This window comes from Sardina pilchardus, chromosome 5 (genome assembly GCF_963854185.1).
Source record: "Sardina pilchardus chromosome 5, fSarPil1.1, whole genome shotgun sequence".
Lineage (NCBI taxonomy): Eukaryota > Metazoa > Chordata > Actinopteri > Clupeiformes > Clupeidae > Sardina > Sardina pilchardus.
The window spans coordinates 20,013,014-20,028,013 of NC_084998.1; the positions used below are offsets into that span (position 1 = coordinate 20,013,014).

Genomic DNA, 15,000 nt, shown 5'->3' on the forward strand with positions numbered 1-15,000 from the left:
ATCTATCATGATCATCATCCATCATGATTATGATGTTGATGATGATGACGATGATGTTGACCATCATCATTATTATGACCATCATCATTACCATCATCTTTGTCTTTACCATCATCATCATCATCTTGAACAACAATAATATCATCATCATCATCATCACCAGGACTCATCAACAAATCATCCTCGAAGGCACTGCTCCAAGTCGTGCAGATGATTTATCCCCCTTATATTACTCACTCTGTAAATGAGCTCTGGTGTGGAGAAGTGAGTGATGTAGTGAGGAAATGAGTGAGTGAGTGAGTGAGTGAGTGAGTGAGTGGGTGGGTGCAGACTCCACCGTGTGGCACTGGGCCAGGCTGTGTGAGCTGGGAGGAGAGGAGAGGAGAGGAAAGGAGTGGGGAGGAGAGGAGAGGAGCGGGAAGGAGAGGAGCAGAGAGGAGCAGAGAGGAGCGGCTCCGGGCCTGTGCTGCGACGCCTGGGTGACTCCCTGAAACATTACACCTTACCTCATCGGCAGAACGACAGAGAGAGAGAGAGAGAAGAGAGAGAGAGAGAGAGAGAAGAAATGAGGAGCAGTGAGCGGAGAAGGGGAAGCGATGGGGGAAGGGTGTGTGTGAGTGAGAGTGTGTGCTTACTGTGCTTGTAAAGGGGGGGGGGTTGCATTTGTGAGTGGTAGAAGGTTGTGTGATACAGTTGTGTGTGTGCGTGTACATGTGTAGGTGGTATGCCTGTCAGCCTGTGTGTGTGTGTGTGTGTGTGTGTGTGTGTGTGTGTGTGTGAAGAGGCTGCAGGCCCTCATCCCCCTGACACTGATACTCTGCTCTGCTCCCCGGAGGAGAGGAGCCGTGGGCGAGGTAATGAACTCAGCGGAGATGTTGGCTGGGGATCAGCATCAGCATCAGCAGCACAGACCTGTGGAAATCCCTGACCACCCCACACCGCACCGCACCGCACTGGAGCACAGCATCCACACCCCTCCCACTTCATCATCGCTCTCTCTCACTCTCACACACACACTCGCTCTCACACACAGACGCACACACACACGGCCGTGAAGATGTTCATGATAAAGGTGGTGCTTGGTACTTGTGAGCTGGAAGCATAATGTTAAAAGGATAAAATGATAACAGCACACACACAGACACACAGACACATACACACACACAGACACACAGACACACAGACACACACACACACACACACACACACACACACACACACACACACACACCCACACCAACGCTAACCACTTCCAGAGCTTATTTTTTGTCCCGTTCAGAGTGGAAGATGGAGAGAGTGTGAAAAAGAAAGAAACGAGTGGGGGGGAGACTTTTGAGGAAATGTGAGAGGAAATGTCATCCCGCGCTCCCCCTGTGGCTTCACTGCCTTGATTGACATTAGCCAAAATTCCTGTGTGTGGGGGCGGGAGAGAGGAGGTGGGGGTGGTAATTATATAGCCCCGGGACGCTGGATCCCTCACACTGATGAACTGACGGCAGCTCCGCTCACCCCCCCCTCCTGGCAGAAGTTCATCGCCCCGTCTCCTTCTTTTAGCCGCCTCTCTCAACGTGTTGTGTTGTCTGCGCTGTTGTTTGTTCCCACGTTGGGAGGGTTGAGGTGGTTTGTCACTGGAGGCCACTCTGTCTGCTGCTCTTGAGGAGGTCGTCGGGTCTTTGGGAGGCAAGAGTGTGGGAGGAGGAGTGAGAGGAGGAGGGGGGTTCAGTACTGGCTATGGACATGAGGAGGATGGTGCTGCTGCTTTGGACGTCTGGTCAACTGTTGAGGGGGACACAAAAATGCACACATGTATCGGGATGTGCTGTGTGTATGGACTCGCAGGACAGTCAGGTACATGTACAGAATTTCTAAATCACACACACACACACACACACACACACACACACACACACACACACACTGATCTCTTCTCCTTTCACCCATATGCGCACACATTCGAATATAAATGATCCTACACAACTCAGAGTGATGCACAGCCAGGCGTTGGGGTTCTGGTTGAGTTGCTTGTGTCATATCCTTGTCTTACATGTCTCTGCTTCATGCATCACTGCTTTACAAGCATTACCTCAGTCCTCTGTTCATATGGATGATATGTATGGCCATCTATCCACCATGGGATAGATGGAATCATACGCGCACACACACACACACACACACACACACACACACAAATAAAGAGAAGGCAGGAGAACAAGTAAGACCATTCCCCACAATAAATAAATACAGCCATTGGCTTTCAGTAAGTGTAGCACACAAGCGTACACAGCCATACCATTATGAAGCAGTGCTCTCATAGTGTGCTGTGTATTCTCATAGATCCTTTCAGGGATGGTAATGACACGTGTGTGCACTTGTGTATTATGGTGGTTACTCCATCTTGCTTCTCCACCTCTTTGGCAGTAGACAGAGGTTTACCTTCTCTCTTTACCTTTTCCGCCTCTCTCTTTCAACACCTCAGGCTGTTTCCCACCCCCACCCCTTCCAAGTCGCCCCCTCCCTCTCTCTCACTCCCTCTCTCTCTCCCCCTCTCTCTCTCTCTCACTCTCTCTCTTTCCCTCTCTCTCTCTCTCTCTCTCTCCCTCTCTCCCTCTCTCTCTCTCTCTCTGGTTCTCCCGTCTCTCAGCCTTGGCCTGGGCTCTGGAGCTGATCAGGCATCACAGGCAAACTCCAGCCAAGTCCTGATGAGCCACTCGGGCACCAAAAGGCCATTTGGAGAGGAGGAGCTTTGGACCCAGAGCGGGGTTTTGGCAGCAGAACCCCCATCCTGTGTGTGTGTGTGTGTGTGTGTGTGTGTATGTGTGTGTGTGTGTGTGTCTATGTGTGTGTGTGTGTGTGTGTTAGTGTTTTACAACTTACTGTAGGTCTTAATCTTATTCCTTAGACTGATTTCTGCTTGCCTCTTGCAGAGTGAGGTGCTGTTCATGATCTATGGGGCCTTGTCTGAAATGCCTCTGTTCACTCTTGAAGAGAATTAGGGAAGTCGCGGAGAAATGGCTTTTTAACGACGGCGCGATGCAGACGCCTTTCTGCCAAGGCTTTTGGCCGAGGTTCCTCTTTCTTAAAAAAGAAAAGCCGCAAGTTAATCTCTCCCTCTCCAAATATTTATGCTGCAGTGTAAAAAGAGAAAAAAAAAATTAGGTTTTGTCCCTGCTGTTGTTTTTCTTTCTTTCCTCCTCAAAGACCGTTTCCATGTCGCTGAACTTGTACGCTCCGGGGATCGTTTTTCCCCGTTTTTCCCGCTCCCGAACCTGGTCTCCGGCTCGCTTCCTGAGCTCGCCGGCATCTGGCCTCGGCGTCGGCTGGAAGCGGCTCCGCTCGGAAAAAAACAACCTGCCCGGGGATTTATGATCCCATTTAATTCCCATTCAGTCCAATAACGGCGCGCTCGCTCCGGCCATTCATCCTTATTGGAGGCTTTTTTTATGGACATTGCTGCTGGTGCACGGAGCTGAGTGGCTGGGTTAAAGCACAGGGGGGAGTGGGCACTGCCAGGCCGGAGCGCTGGGTTAATGGACAAATGGAATTTCCACCCATGTGCCTCGGTAAATAAGGTTCATATGGAGTGCTCCGACATGGGGAGGGAGATGGATAGAGTCAGTGTGCTAGAGAGAGAGAGAGAGAGAGAGAGAGAGAGAGAGAAAGAGAGAGAGGATGGAGAGATATGGAGGGATAGATAGAGAGATAGTCAGACACAGAGTAACAAATAAAGAAAGAGATGGATAGAGGCAGTGTGTTAGAGAGAGAGAGAGAGAGAGAGAGAGAGAGGATGGAGATATGGAGAGAGAGGATGGAGATATGGAGAGATAGATAGAGAGATAGTCAGACACAGAGTAACAAATAAAGAGAGAGATGGATAGAGGCAGTGTGTTAGAGAGAGAGAGGATAGAGATATGGAGAGATAGATAGAGAGATAGTCAGACACAGAGTAACAAATAGAGAGAGAGAGGGAGAGCAGGGGGTTGCGTGAAAGTGCACATCTGTGAGGCCACAGCCAGAGGGTCAATTAGGCCAGAGGATTTGGAAATTAAACTAGTTCACCCAGACACGCAACAACAGCAACAAACACACACACACACACACACACTCATTCAGTATGCTACACTGGTATTTCCGTTAAGCACCCATGCGCTCCATTTGCCAAGCAAATAAACAGTGCTTGGATAAGTGAGTTCTTCCTGTAGAAGCACACAAGCACTGTAAAGATGTCTGTTTGCTTGCTTGGGTTAACTGCCAGACTGTCATCCTCACCCCTTGGCTGGCTCTTCTTGTTGTCCCCCCAGCAGCCGTTGTTAAGCGGCCCCGTTGCTATAGATGGCTGGGAAGGCTGTAGTTTTACAGACTTATGGGGTACAGTTCTTCTTAACGCTTGTGCATAAACACAATGATTTTACTGCATTTCAGTGCACATATTATTCCATTCATTCATTCATGGCAAACCCAGTGCATGCTTGTGGTGGCAGTCGTGCTGTCAAGCCAGTGGTGGTTATCCATGCAGAATTGAGCAGTCAGATGTAGTGTAATTGAAGTAGTCATCGCATGCATACCTGTGCACTTCACCCTGGAAATACTGTAGCTCAAAACAGTGTGTGTTTGTGTGTGTGTGTGTGCAAGTGTGATATTTTGCGCTTCGGCGCTTGTGAGGTGAGCGTGCGGCACCTTGCAGCGGGCCACCCACCCCAGCATTCCAAGCCCCTGCATTCCCGAGCGCAATGACTGTGTTCAGCTGTCAGCCTAATTGTAGTTTTTACAGTCTGGGAAAAGAATGCCGGGAACTCGTTGCGTTGCTCCGGCCCTGTATTTGTACGGAGCTCGCTCAACCCTTCCCCTCCCTTGTCATGAAACGGCGCTACGCACTTCGGAGTGCTCCCGAGACATGCCAATCAGTGTCTGTTTAGGACTTCAATGCGGAGTGGACCTCGTGTCAGTGTGTGTTTTTTAAAAAACCCTCGTCATGCCCCCGGGGGTTTTGAATGACTGGCAGAGCAAAGGCTCCGTTTGACTTATCAAAGGGCGAAGGCGCGATACTGCACAAGGTGACTCAAATGGTTTGAGACGTTGACAAGGGCCTAAAAACGTGTGCTTGACTCCTAATGAAGCTGGCTGTGGGGTTTTTTTTTAGCGGGGTGGGCCGGAGACTTGTACAGGGTTTTTCGTGCCGTCCAGGGCAGAGCAGGAAGCCATGAATATTGCAAGCGCGTCTTATCGCCCTGGAAACTCAACGTGCTTGCAAATCGGGAGGCTCCCGTTTGATGTTTTTTCGCTGAATCCACATTTGCAGGAACTCATTAAAAAAATGTTGGCCAGGGAAGAGAGGCAGAGAGGTAAAAAAAACATCTAGTGGGGAAAAAAAAGAAATCCTTAAATAGGCTTATTAAGTCCACTTGTCCACTCCTCATCCCAGGAGTCCATCCCATAGTATCTGTCCTCTAATCTCCTTGGCAACACAGAACTCTGGAACACTCGCTCAGCTTTGGCCCCATATATTTATTTATTTAAACTTTCCCTCGGCGGCCCTCCCTGTCACTTGCCTTTGGAGAGCGAAGTGGCGTTGAACTCCTTCCCCCTGAAAACGGCTCTGTTTGTCTTCCACGGTTCCTGTCAGTGATCGGCTCTGCAAACACTCTTTGGAGTGCCGGAGATGTTGTGTAAGTGTAGAGTACTAAGGGATCCTGTCGGCAAGGGAGACGACACACAGAGCACATTGCTCTCTCTCTCTCTCTCTCTCTCTCTCCCTCTCTCCCTCTCTCTCTCTCTCTTGCTTTCCTGCTCTCTCGCACATGGGCTCTTTCATTCTCTCTCTCTTCTCACTCTCTCTCTCTCTCTTGCATATGGGCTCTTTCTCTCTCACTCTCCTTTTCTCTCTCACCAGTACAGCAGCCAGAAGTCCATAACATTCTTCCTACATGACATAAAACACAATTAGCACAGACTTTTTTCTCTCTTTCTTTCGCTCTTTTCCTTTTCCCTCCCTTCCCCCCCTCCGTTCCCCCCCTCCTCTCATCACCTCAGGTCATGTTTTGAAAATGCAGACATGGTATTTATTCAAGTCACCGTCGTGGGTCTTGCTGACATCAGGCCCTCCTGGCCTAGATTTGCAGATGTAGGGGATGCTGTGTGCGAGCGTGTGTGTGTGTGTGTGTGTGTGTATGTATATGTGTGTGTGGGTGTGTGTGTGTTTGGTGACTCGAGTGTGTCTCCTCCGCGACCTGACTCCATGCCACCGCTGCCGCCGAGGCTTTGGCTCGCCGCTGTCTCCAGACAGGTGATCTTATTAGAGGAGCGGCCACAGCAACAACAGCCAGCCGCAAATCCCCCTCAGCCCATTAAAATGGAGCATTGTAATCCCGGATCAAGCCCCGCGGATCACAAGCTGCTTGCAAAACAGGCATTTACGGACAAACGGGATTGGGGCCTAACAAGCACTTCTCTATGTCTTTGTGCCTTTTAAGCCATGGATGTCTGCATGAATTAAGAAGGGTCATTTTATAGGGTAGGCAGTTATATTTAGTTGGTGCTAACTTCTGCATCGACAGCGGTGTGTGTGTGTGTGTGTGTGTGTGTGTGTGTGCTGAAGTCAAAGAGACTTCATGGGAAAAGTATTGCTCAAGGCACATCTGCTGTGTTGATGTTCAGGAAAGATTTATAGCCTGTGTGTCAGTGCACAATGTGTGTGTTTATGTTTGTGCACGCGCTTGTGTGTACGCGCGCATGTGTGTGTGTGTGTGTTTGAGTGTGTGTGCGTGTGTGTTTGTATGGCTGCTCAACCTGCCACACTGGGGCCTTGAGGATTTCTGTTATCATGAACCTCAGCGCAACACGTTCTCTCCCGTTTAGCTGGTGTGAGAGAGATAGAGGGAGAGAAAGACAGAGAGACGAAAAAGACAGAGGGGATGAAAAGGGACGATGGACAGATCCGATTACATCTGTGCTTTCTTTGCACTCCGCTCGCCGGACAAACCACACCACACACCGGTAATCAGCCTGTCACCTCAGGGCCAGATTTCCCTCGTCTTCATTCAGACTGTCTGTTGCCGAGGCCCACCCTCCGGCTTTGTGATGTCATAATGCCCTCGCCAAGGTGACAAGTAGGTCACAGGATTCCAGAGATGTCAATCAAAAAGCACAAGACAAAACCAGAAATAGCCCCGAGATGAAAAGGTGAGACAATTAAGCGCATTATGTGCACAAGAAAATGTCCCACTGAGGCTTCCGTACGCCAGGCTGAGTCAACTCTGACTCACATGCCTGTCAGAGAGAAACATTTGCCACTAAATCTCCTTTTTGTCTCTGTCAAAGGATTGTGTTTCACATTGCATTTCCAGTACCTGTGTGTGTATGTGTGGGTGTGTGTGTGTGTGTGTGCGCTTACCTAGCTGAGAGGGCTCATTTTTCACAGAGGGAAGGTCGAATGCGGAGCGCTGATGGCAGTGTTTGTGATTTGTGGTTGATATCTCATCTCCTAAAGTGGTGTGTTTGCGTCCACGGTGAACACCGGCACAAAATGTTGGGCCAACACTCCCTTCTTTTCCCATTTGTTTTTTTTCTTTTCCTTTTTATGTTCAGAGGGGAAAGAGGAGATGGTAGGAGTTAAAGACCACCAGCCATGCCAGGAAGAGAAACATGTCTTTATAAACACACACACACAAACACAAACTAACACAATAAAACCTGACATGCCAGTAGGCACATTCCTTTTTCCTCTCTCTCTCTCTCTCTCTCTCTCTCTTTGTCTCTCTGTCTCTCTCTCTCTCTCTCCCTTCTGTATCTGTCCCAGCCTCTACAGTTCATCTCTCTCTCACACATACACAGAGTTCTTCACACAAACACACACACACACACACACACACACACACACACACACACACACACACACACACACAAATACACCCCTGTAGCGCTGAGACTGACGAGGTGTAACAGATACTGTTGTTTGTGCTCGGGCGGTGTGTGTTGGGACTGGCACCGTCATGCCACAGTGAGGGGCTGCAGGAGGTGAGACGTGGCGCTCTGCCTGTGGGTAGCCGAGTGTGGGCCAGACTGGGGCCAGACCCGGGCCGTCACTGCCCCAAACTCCCCTCAGAGTCTGGCCTGCCACGAGCAGCTGGGTTTGTAATATTTGAGGATGAACTTGCCGAGTTACTTTCAAAATCTGTGTGTGCGTGTGCGTGTGGGTGTGCGTGTGCGTGTGCGTGTACGAGTGCATGTGCGTGCGCTTTCGCGTGCGACTGTGCGTGTGTGTGTTAGTGTGTGTGCATAGGTATGTGTGACTGTGAATGTCCTATCATTGTGATCTGACATATTTATGTGTGTGTGTAACAAGCAGAAGTTGTTGGCTTGTTTGTTTGTGTGTTTGTGTAAAGCTGATTGATGGGCATTAGCACGCCTGTTGCAGCGTCCACTGCATCACACACCAGCAACACTCCGTCAGCTCCCTGCCCGCTGCTGCCGCTTTGCAGATAAGCCTGCCTGGCTCCTCAGTCTTTTCCTGTCTATCGCTTTCTCTCTCTCTCTCTCTCTCTCTCTCTCTCTCTCTCTCTCGTTCTCCTTCTTTCACTCCCCATTCCCTCTCTTCATCTGCTTTTCTGTCTCTCTCCCCTCTGGCTTTCATTATGTATTTTTCCCCTAGTTCTCTCCACTTTCTCTCTCTCTCTCTCGTGTGGGCTTTTTTTCTGTTTCTCTCTTTCTCAATCTCTCTTTTGCTCTCTTTCTTGGTCTCTCCTTCTCCCTCATTCACTCTCTTTCCCTCTGTCTCTCCAGTTTTCTCTCACTCCCTCCCTCCACCCCTCTCTCTCTCTCTCTCCGAGGCTTGGTTGGATGTAGACCCACCTGTAGCGAGGCGATAGGCCTCTGCACAGTAATACCCTCTCATCTCCCCCGGCTCCAGCCCAACACAATTAACCAGCAGGAAAAACAAGCAGCACCGCACCGCTCCACGCCGCCCCGGACCTCCCTCCCCGCCCGCCCCCCTCCCCTCTCCTCCTCTCCTCCTCTCCTCCTCTCCTCCTCTCTCCTCCCCTCTCCTCCCCTCTCCTCCTCTCCGCTCCTCCGCTCCTCCGCCAGGCCCTCACACACACGGATTAACTCCCCTCATTTCTATTCAGTTCCACTGGAACACGTATGATTCTCTCCTGGGGGGTACAGATACTGGGCTGCTGCTTGTGTAGGTTTTGGCAAGAGTGGTGTGTGTGTGTGTGTGTGTGTGTGTGTGTGTGTCTTTGTATGTGCTGTTCATTTGTGTGGTTTTCTGGTGATTGTGTGGTGTGTTTGTATGCATGCATGATGCGTGTTTGTGTGTATGTGTGTGTGTGCGTGTGTGTGTGTGTGTGTGTGTGCTGGATGGAGAGAACAGGAAAGCAATTTCCCACATGAATCTGACAAAAGAAATCAAACATTAGGTTTGTTTACCTCTTGTTGTTAATTTGAGGTGGTGTTTGATTGCTGTGGTCCAGTCTATCCATTTATTTCATATCAGTGTTGAGTCACACTGTAGATATCACACGTTAGCCAGGAATGAGTCCAGTGACAAATAGGAAAGGTAATTTGGGTAATTGTGCAGAAGCCATTTGATTTTCAGTGGTCTTATGCGGTGTGCCTCTGTATTGTGTGTGTGTTTTGTGTATGTGTATGTGCGTGTGTGGTGTGTATGTGTGTGTGCGTGTGTGTGTTTGTGCGTGCTTGTATTAATATTGATCTCACTTAGATAAGGCTCACTCTCTACCTCCTATTAAATGATTGTGTGTGTGTGTGTGTGTGTGTGTGTGTGTGTGTGTATTTGTTTGTGCCAGGGTGCAACAGAGAGAGCAAGGAGGAGATGTATTGAGGCTGCCTGTAAGCCATGGTCAATTGATCTGAATGCTCCCTCCTCTATCTTTCCCAGCAGCAGGACACTGCTATATATAGTTTGGTAACTGCGAGAGGAAGTGGGACTGATGAGAAATATACTGATGCTGAATCACACTCACCACACACCGATACTTTGCAATCAGCTCCCAACAGTTCACCACACACAGACTGACAGACACACACACACACACGCACACACACACACACACACACACACACACACACACACATACAGAAGCACACACACCATACAGAAGCACACGCACACACACACCATGTAGAAGCACACACACACACACACACACACACACACACACACACACACACACACACACACACAGGCCCTCAGTGTGACGTATGCACATCTCTGAGGTAGGTCTGTGCGTGCGTGTTTTCATTGCTGGCCGATGCCCTGGTATCCCGCAGCTCTGTGTGATATTAAAGCAGCCCATCTCCAGCGAGAGCCGCGAGACGCCCTGTACAGCACGTCAGAGCTCGCCCCCCCCCTCCCCCTCCCCCTCCCCCCCCCTCCCCCTCCCCTCTCCATGGCCACATGAAAGCCCAGTGAAATCACATCCTTCCCTTGGCAGCGCTATAAAACAGGTAAAATACCCCTGTACGAATGGGAGCAATTACCGGACAGTAATCTTCTGTCCCTCCCTACCCCTCTCTCTCTCTCTCTCTCTCTCTTTCTTTCTCTCTTTCTCTCTCTCTCTTCTGTCTCTCTTTCTCTCTCTCTTCTGTCTTTTTACATCATCTGGTTTTAGTCTTTCCCCTCAAATTCCTGCTCACTACCAAAATATCTCCCTTCCCCCACTGACACAGATTCATTTCTACACGCATGTACACTATCACACACACACACACACACACACACACACACACACACACACACACACACACACACACACACACACACACACACACACGCACACACACACACGCACACACACACACACACACACACACATAGACACAAACGCTTAAACACTTAAGCCCACTCAGCCCAAAGTGGATCCGTGCAGCCTTTAAATGTACGCACAGCCCCTTAAAACCGTGCAGTGAAACAGATGGTTCACAGCCAGAAGGGCTGCTGTGTTTTTGTTTTTTATTATTTCTTTTTTTTTATTATATTTGGGAGGATTTGTTTCCCACTCACTGGGCAGTGACGTGAGCTGTAAACGGGTACTGTAGCTCGAAACGGTCCCAGTAGACCGCGTGGAAACAGGTTCCGGAAAAAAAGTGTAATCAGTGATGATAAGACGTGTTGTCATGGTCACGGTCAGCTGACAAGGTCATAAAGGCAGCGAGAGAGCCGCTCCATGTCCCTTTTGGGGGGTTATTTTGGAGGTGGTCACTGTGCCCGGTCTCTCCGGGACCTGATGAAATGGTTAATTACATGTACCTTATGAGTTAACCATGCGTGATGCTGTGGGACCAGGCACCTGGCACTGTCTTGCATGTAAACCCTCGTAGGTGTGCTGTACACATGTCTGCATGAACACACCAACATAAGGACACAGCTGTGCAGCCACACACAGTTAAACACACACACACACACACAAACACACACACTCACATGATCATACACACATACCCACACACATAATGTATACATGCACACGCATACTCATAGACAAACAGACAGCATCTAGCCTAGCAGGGTTGTAGTGGGCAATGTTCTAAGTAATGCCCTCTATGGTGATGGATGAAGCCTTGAGCGGGGATTCAGAGGCTTGTGTGTGTGTGTGTATGTGTGTATGTGTGTGTGTGTGTGTGTGTGTGTGTGTGTGTGTGTGTGTGTGTGTGTGTGTCTCTCTCTCTCTCTCTCTCTCTCTCTGCATGCATGTGTTTGTGTCTGTATGTGTGTTTGTGTGGGTGGGCGTGCATGCGTCTGTGTTTTTGTGTGTGCGTGTGTGTGTGTGCGTGTGTGTGTATGTGTATCCGTGTGTGTATCTGTGCATGCGTGTGTGCGTGCGTGTGTGCGTGCATGTGTGTGTGTGTGTGTGCGTGTGTGTGTGTGTGTGTGTGTGTGTGTGCTCACGCTCCAGCTCATGTGTGCGCCTGTACCCACTACCCCTCCAGTGTCATAATTAATCTTATCCGACGAGCCCACAGCCGACTCCAGAAGCCAGAAAAATGTGCTCCCCTCTGCAGCTTTGCCCACTTACTTTGCAGAATATGAATGTGTAATTCCTTGAAGAAAGCTCTCTTGCTCGCCGTCCTGATAGATGTGTTTTAAAGAAGGAAATCATTTAACAGGGAGTGGAGTTCCTGATTGCGAAACATGCTGCCACTTCAAAGAGGCCTTTAATAAAACACGCCATGCATGACGGTGTGGTTTTACCACTCCTTTTTAAAATAATAATAAAAAAATTACCTTTCCTTAGAAATGAAGGAATGAGCAAATGCGCCAGCGATATTCAAGGTTGCACAGGCATGCCACGGAGACCAAAGGGCATCATTGCATTACCGTGGCGACCACAGGATCAAAGCGTTTCGGAGGAGGCCTCTCACAAATGGAACTTGATTAACGGGGAGGGGGTAGAGTCAGGAGTCTTTACGGTTCACCTGAATGAAACAAGTTACGAAAAAAGATTACATTCGATTACATCTCCAACGGCTGCTGCAAGCCTCTGCAGCTTTGCTCTGCTTTGTGAAATCAAAGTCAGGCTTTTTCTAAGGAGCGGTTTGGACATATTTCGTACAGCCTTTCATACTCGAGTGCTGTGGTATTGCTCATGCAGTGTGCATGAAGCCAACTGGTGAGGAAGAATACTCAGTGAACTCCGATGTGAGGAAGATAGATAGCAGTATCCATTTACCAGACTAAACACCAGAAAATAGTGGCAGAGTAAAATGGCTTACTGAGACATACCCTGGACTCACAGGAAAATCTGAAAATGTGTTCAGGGACGACTCCCGTGGGATCGTAATGTTTTGTCAAGGTGTCTGTGTCTATTAACTTAATAATAATTATGACCTGGCAGTAATTATAATATTACATGACATTGTGATTGATTAAATATACTTACCCACCAAAGGATTCCCCGCAATAAATCAAATTAATGTGGATGTTATGAACAGTTCCTGTCTTTTGGTTCTTGCTCATGGAACACATGATGGAGTATGCTCTACGTGACATAAATACATCTGTGTATATTTTGTCAGCATGTGTGTGTGTGTGTGTGTGTGTGTGTGTGTGTGTGTGTGTGTGTGTGTCTGTGTATGTCCATGTGTGTGTGTGTGTGTGTGTGTGTGTCCATGTGTGTGTGTGATAAAAACAAAGAGAACAGCACCAGAGCCCAAGACAAAGACATGAGCAAGAAAAGAAAAGAAGCAACCACGTGGATCCAGTCCACAGGCTCTCTCTCTCTCTCTCTCTCTCTCTCTCTCTCTGAGAAACGAACTTAATTAATCTTAGACATCACGGGCGTCCTACATGCGATACGACATGATTAATTTGGCCCGCGTGGCGGAGGACCGTAATAAGGGGAATCTGCTCCCTCAGCATGCTCTCCGAAGGAAAGGAGGAGAAGGGAGGTGGGGGAGGGGAAGGAGGAGGTGGGAGAGAGACGAGGAGGTGTCACGCTGGGAAAGATGACTTTTGGACATATGCAGCCAATTAGGTGCGGCCTCTACTACTGTGGTGGCTGGCTGATTGTGGAATAATAGGCAGAGAAAGAGACCGCGTCTGTCTGCAATTACGTGCAGGCTTCTCAGTGTCTGAGATGTATGTGGTAGATGGTGTTTAGGTGACTACTTAATGCAATTGCGGTAATTGTTTTTCCATCACTTCTCCTCCTTGTCCTCGTTTGTCTTCCCTTCCCCTCTCTCTCTCTCGTCGGGTGCTGCTGCCTTGACCCGCGCCTGGCGATGAAATTGTGTCGGATGAAAAAGAAATGAATTTTTCTCGTTGATAGAATTGTTCTTTTCCTCTTCTTCTCTCTTCTTGACACACTCTCTCTCTCTTTTTCTCTCCCCCCAAGGCTCGCGACTGCGCCAGGAGGACTCTCCTCCCCGGATCGTGGAGCACCCGTCCGACCTGATCGTGTCCAAGGGCGAGCCGGCCACGCTCAACTGCAAGGCGGAGGGCCGCCCGGCGCCCACGGTGGAGTGGTACAAGGACGGCGAGCGCGTGGAGACGGACCGCGACAACCCGCGCTCCCACCGCATGCTGCTGCCCAGCGGCTCGCTCTTCTTCCTGCGCATCGTGCACGGCCGCCGCAGCAAGCCCGACGACGGCAGCTACGTCTGCGTGGCGCGCAACTACCTGGGCGAGGCCGTGAGTCACAACGCGTCGCTGGAAGTAGCCAGTAAGTGGTCAGCTCTTTCTTTTTCGGCTCTTCCGTCCCCACAGCGTTTTCCACGTCTCGTCCGTTTTGCAGGCTGATCCATATAGGGTGTCTTTGGGGGGGTGTCTTTAAAGATCTCTCGGATAATCCGGAGTTTGGAAAATTGCGGGAGATACTCCGCAAAGGATTTGGTTTCATTGGATCAAACAGTAGGAAAGTGATACCCAGTAGTTGAGCACTTTTGCTCTAGACGAGCACTGAGGCTGTGTTCATGTCACCGTCGGGCGGACTCGGGAGGGAGAGGGAGGCCGCGAAAAAAAGCCAGCGGTTCCGACCTGGTGCTCCGCCAGCCGACCAGCCGAGCAGCCATCCTCCAGCGCCTGGGCCCGGTAATGATAGCCGTGACCGTGAGGCAGAACAGAACCGTAATGACATGATCCCAGCGTGCCTGGTCCAAACAGGACCATAATAACACGCCGTTTCGACCGCAGGGCCAAAATGAGCCGCCTGCTGGCCAAGCGTGTCCGCACGGGGGCACGAGCTAAGTCCAACCCTGACTCGCGTCCAGGGACGGCTTCCGCGGGCATCTGCGGGCACCAGAGGGGCATCCGAGGCCACTGGGTAGCAACAGTGCCCCATTTCTTCCTAGATATTCCTAGAAAGCGCCCCCTTTAATCGAGTCATTTTGTTGTCGCAAGAGGCAAAATTGAAATTTCCCACAGTGTGGCTCTGTAATTGCCTGACTGAGTTCTGCGAATTGTGCTCCATTCCTTCTACCAAGCCTAATCGATGAGAAAAGGAGACGCTGAACAGGCATCCATGTTGCCTTCTTTTGATGAGCTGC

At 49.8% G+C, this 15,000-nt stretch overlaps 1 protein-coding gene across 1 annotated transcript in view; it reads left to right on the forward strand.

Annotated features, from left to right (window-relative positions):
- The window catches only part of LOC134080789 (roundabout homolog 1-like), a 77,163-nt gene that overhangs the window by 10,906 nt on the left and 51,257 nt on the right, over positions 1-15,000 (forward strand). The window contains exons 2-3 of the mRNA XM_062537400.1: positions 13,851-14,184; positions 14,648-14,777. Coding sequence (XP_062393384.1) covers positions 13,851-14,184; positions 14,648-14,777 — 464 coding nt within the window. The remainder of the gene's footprint in view (positions 1-13,850; positions 14,185-14,647; positions 14,778-15,000) is intronic.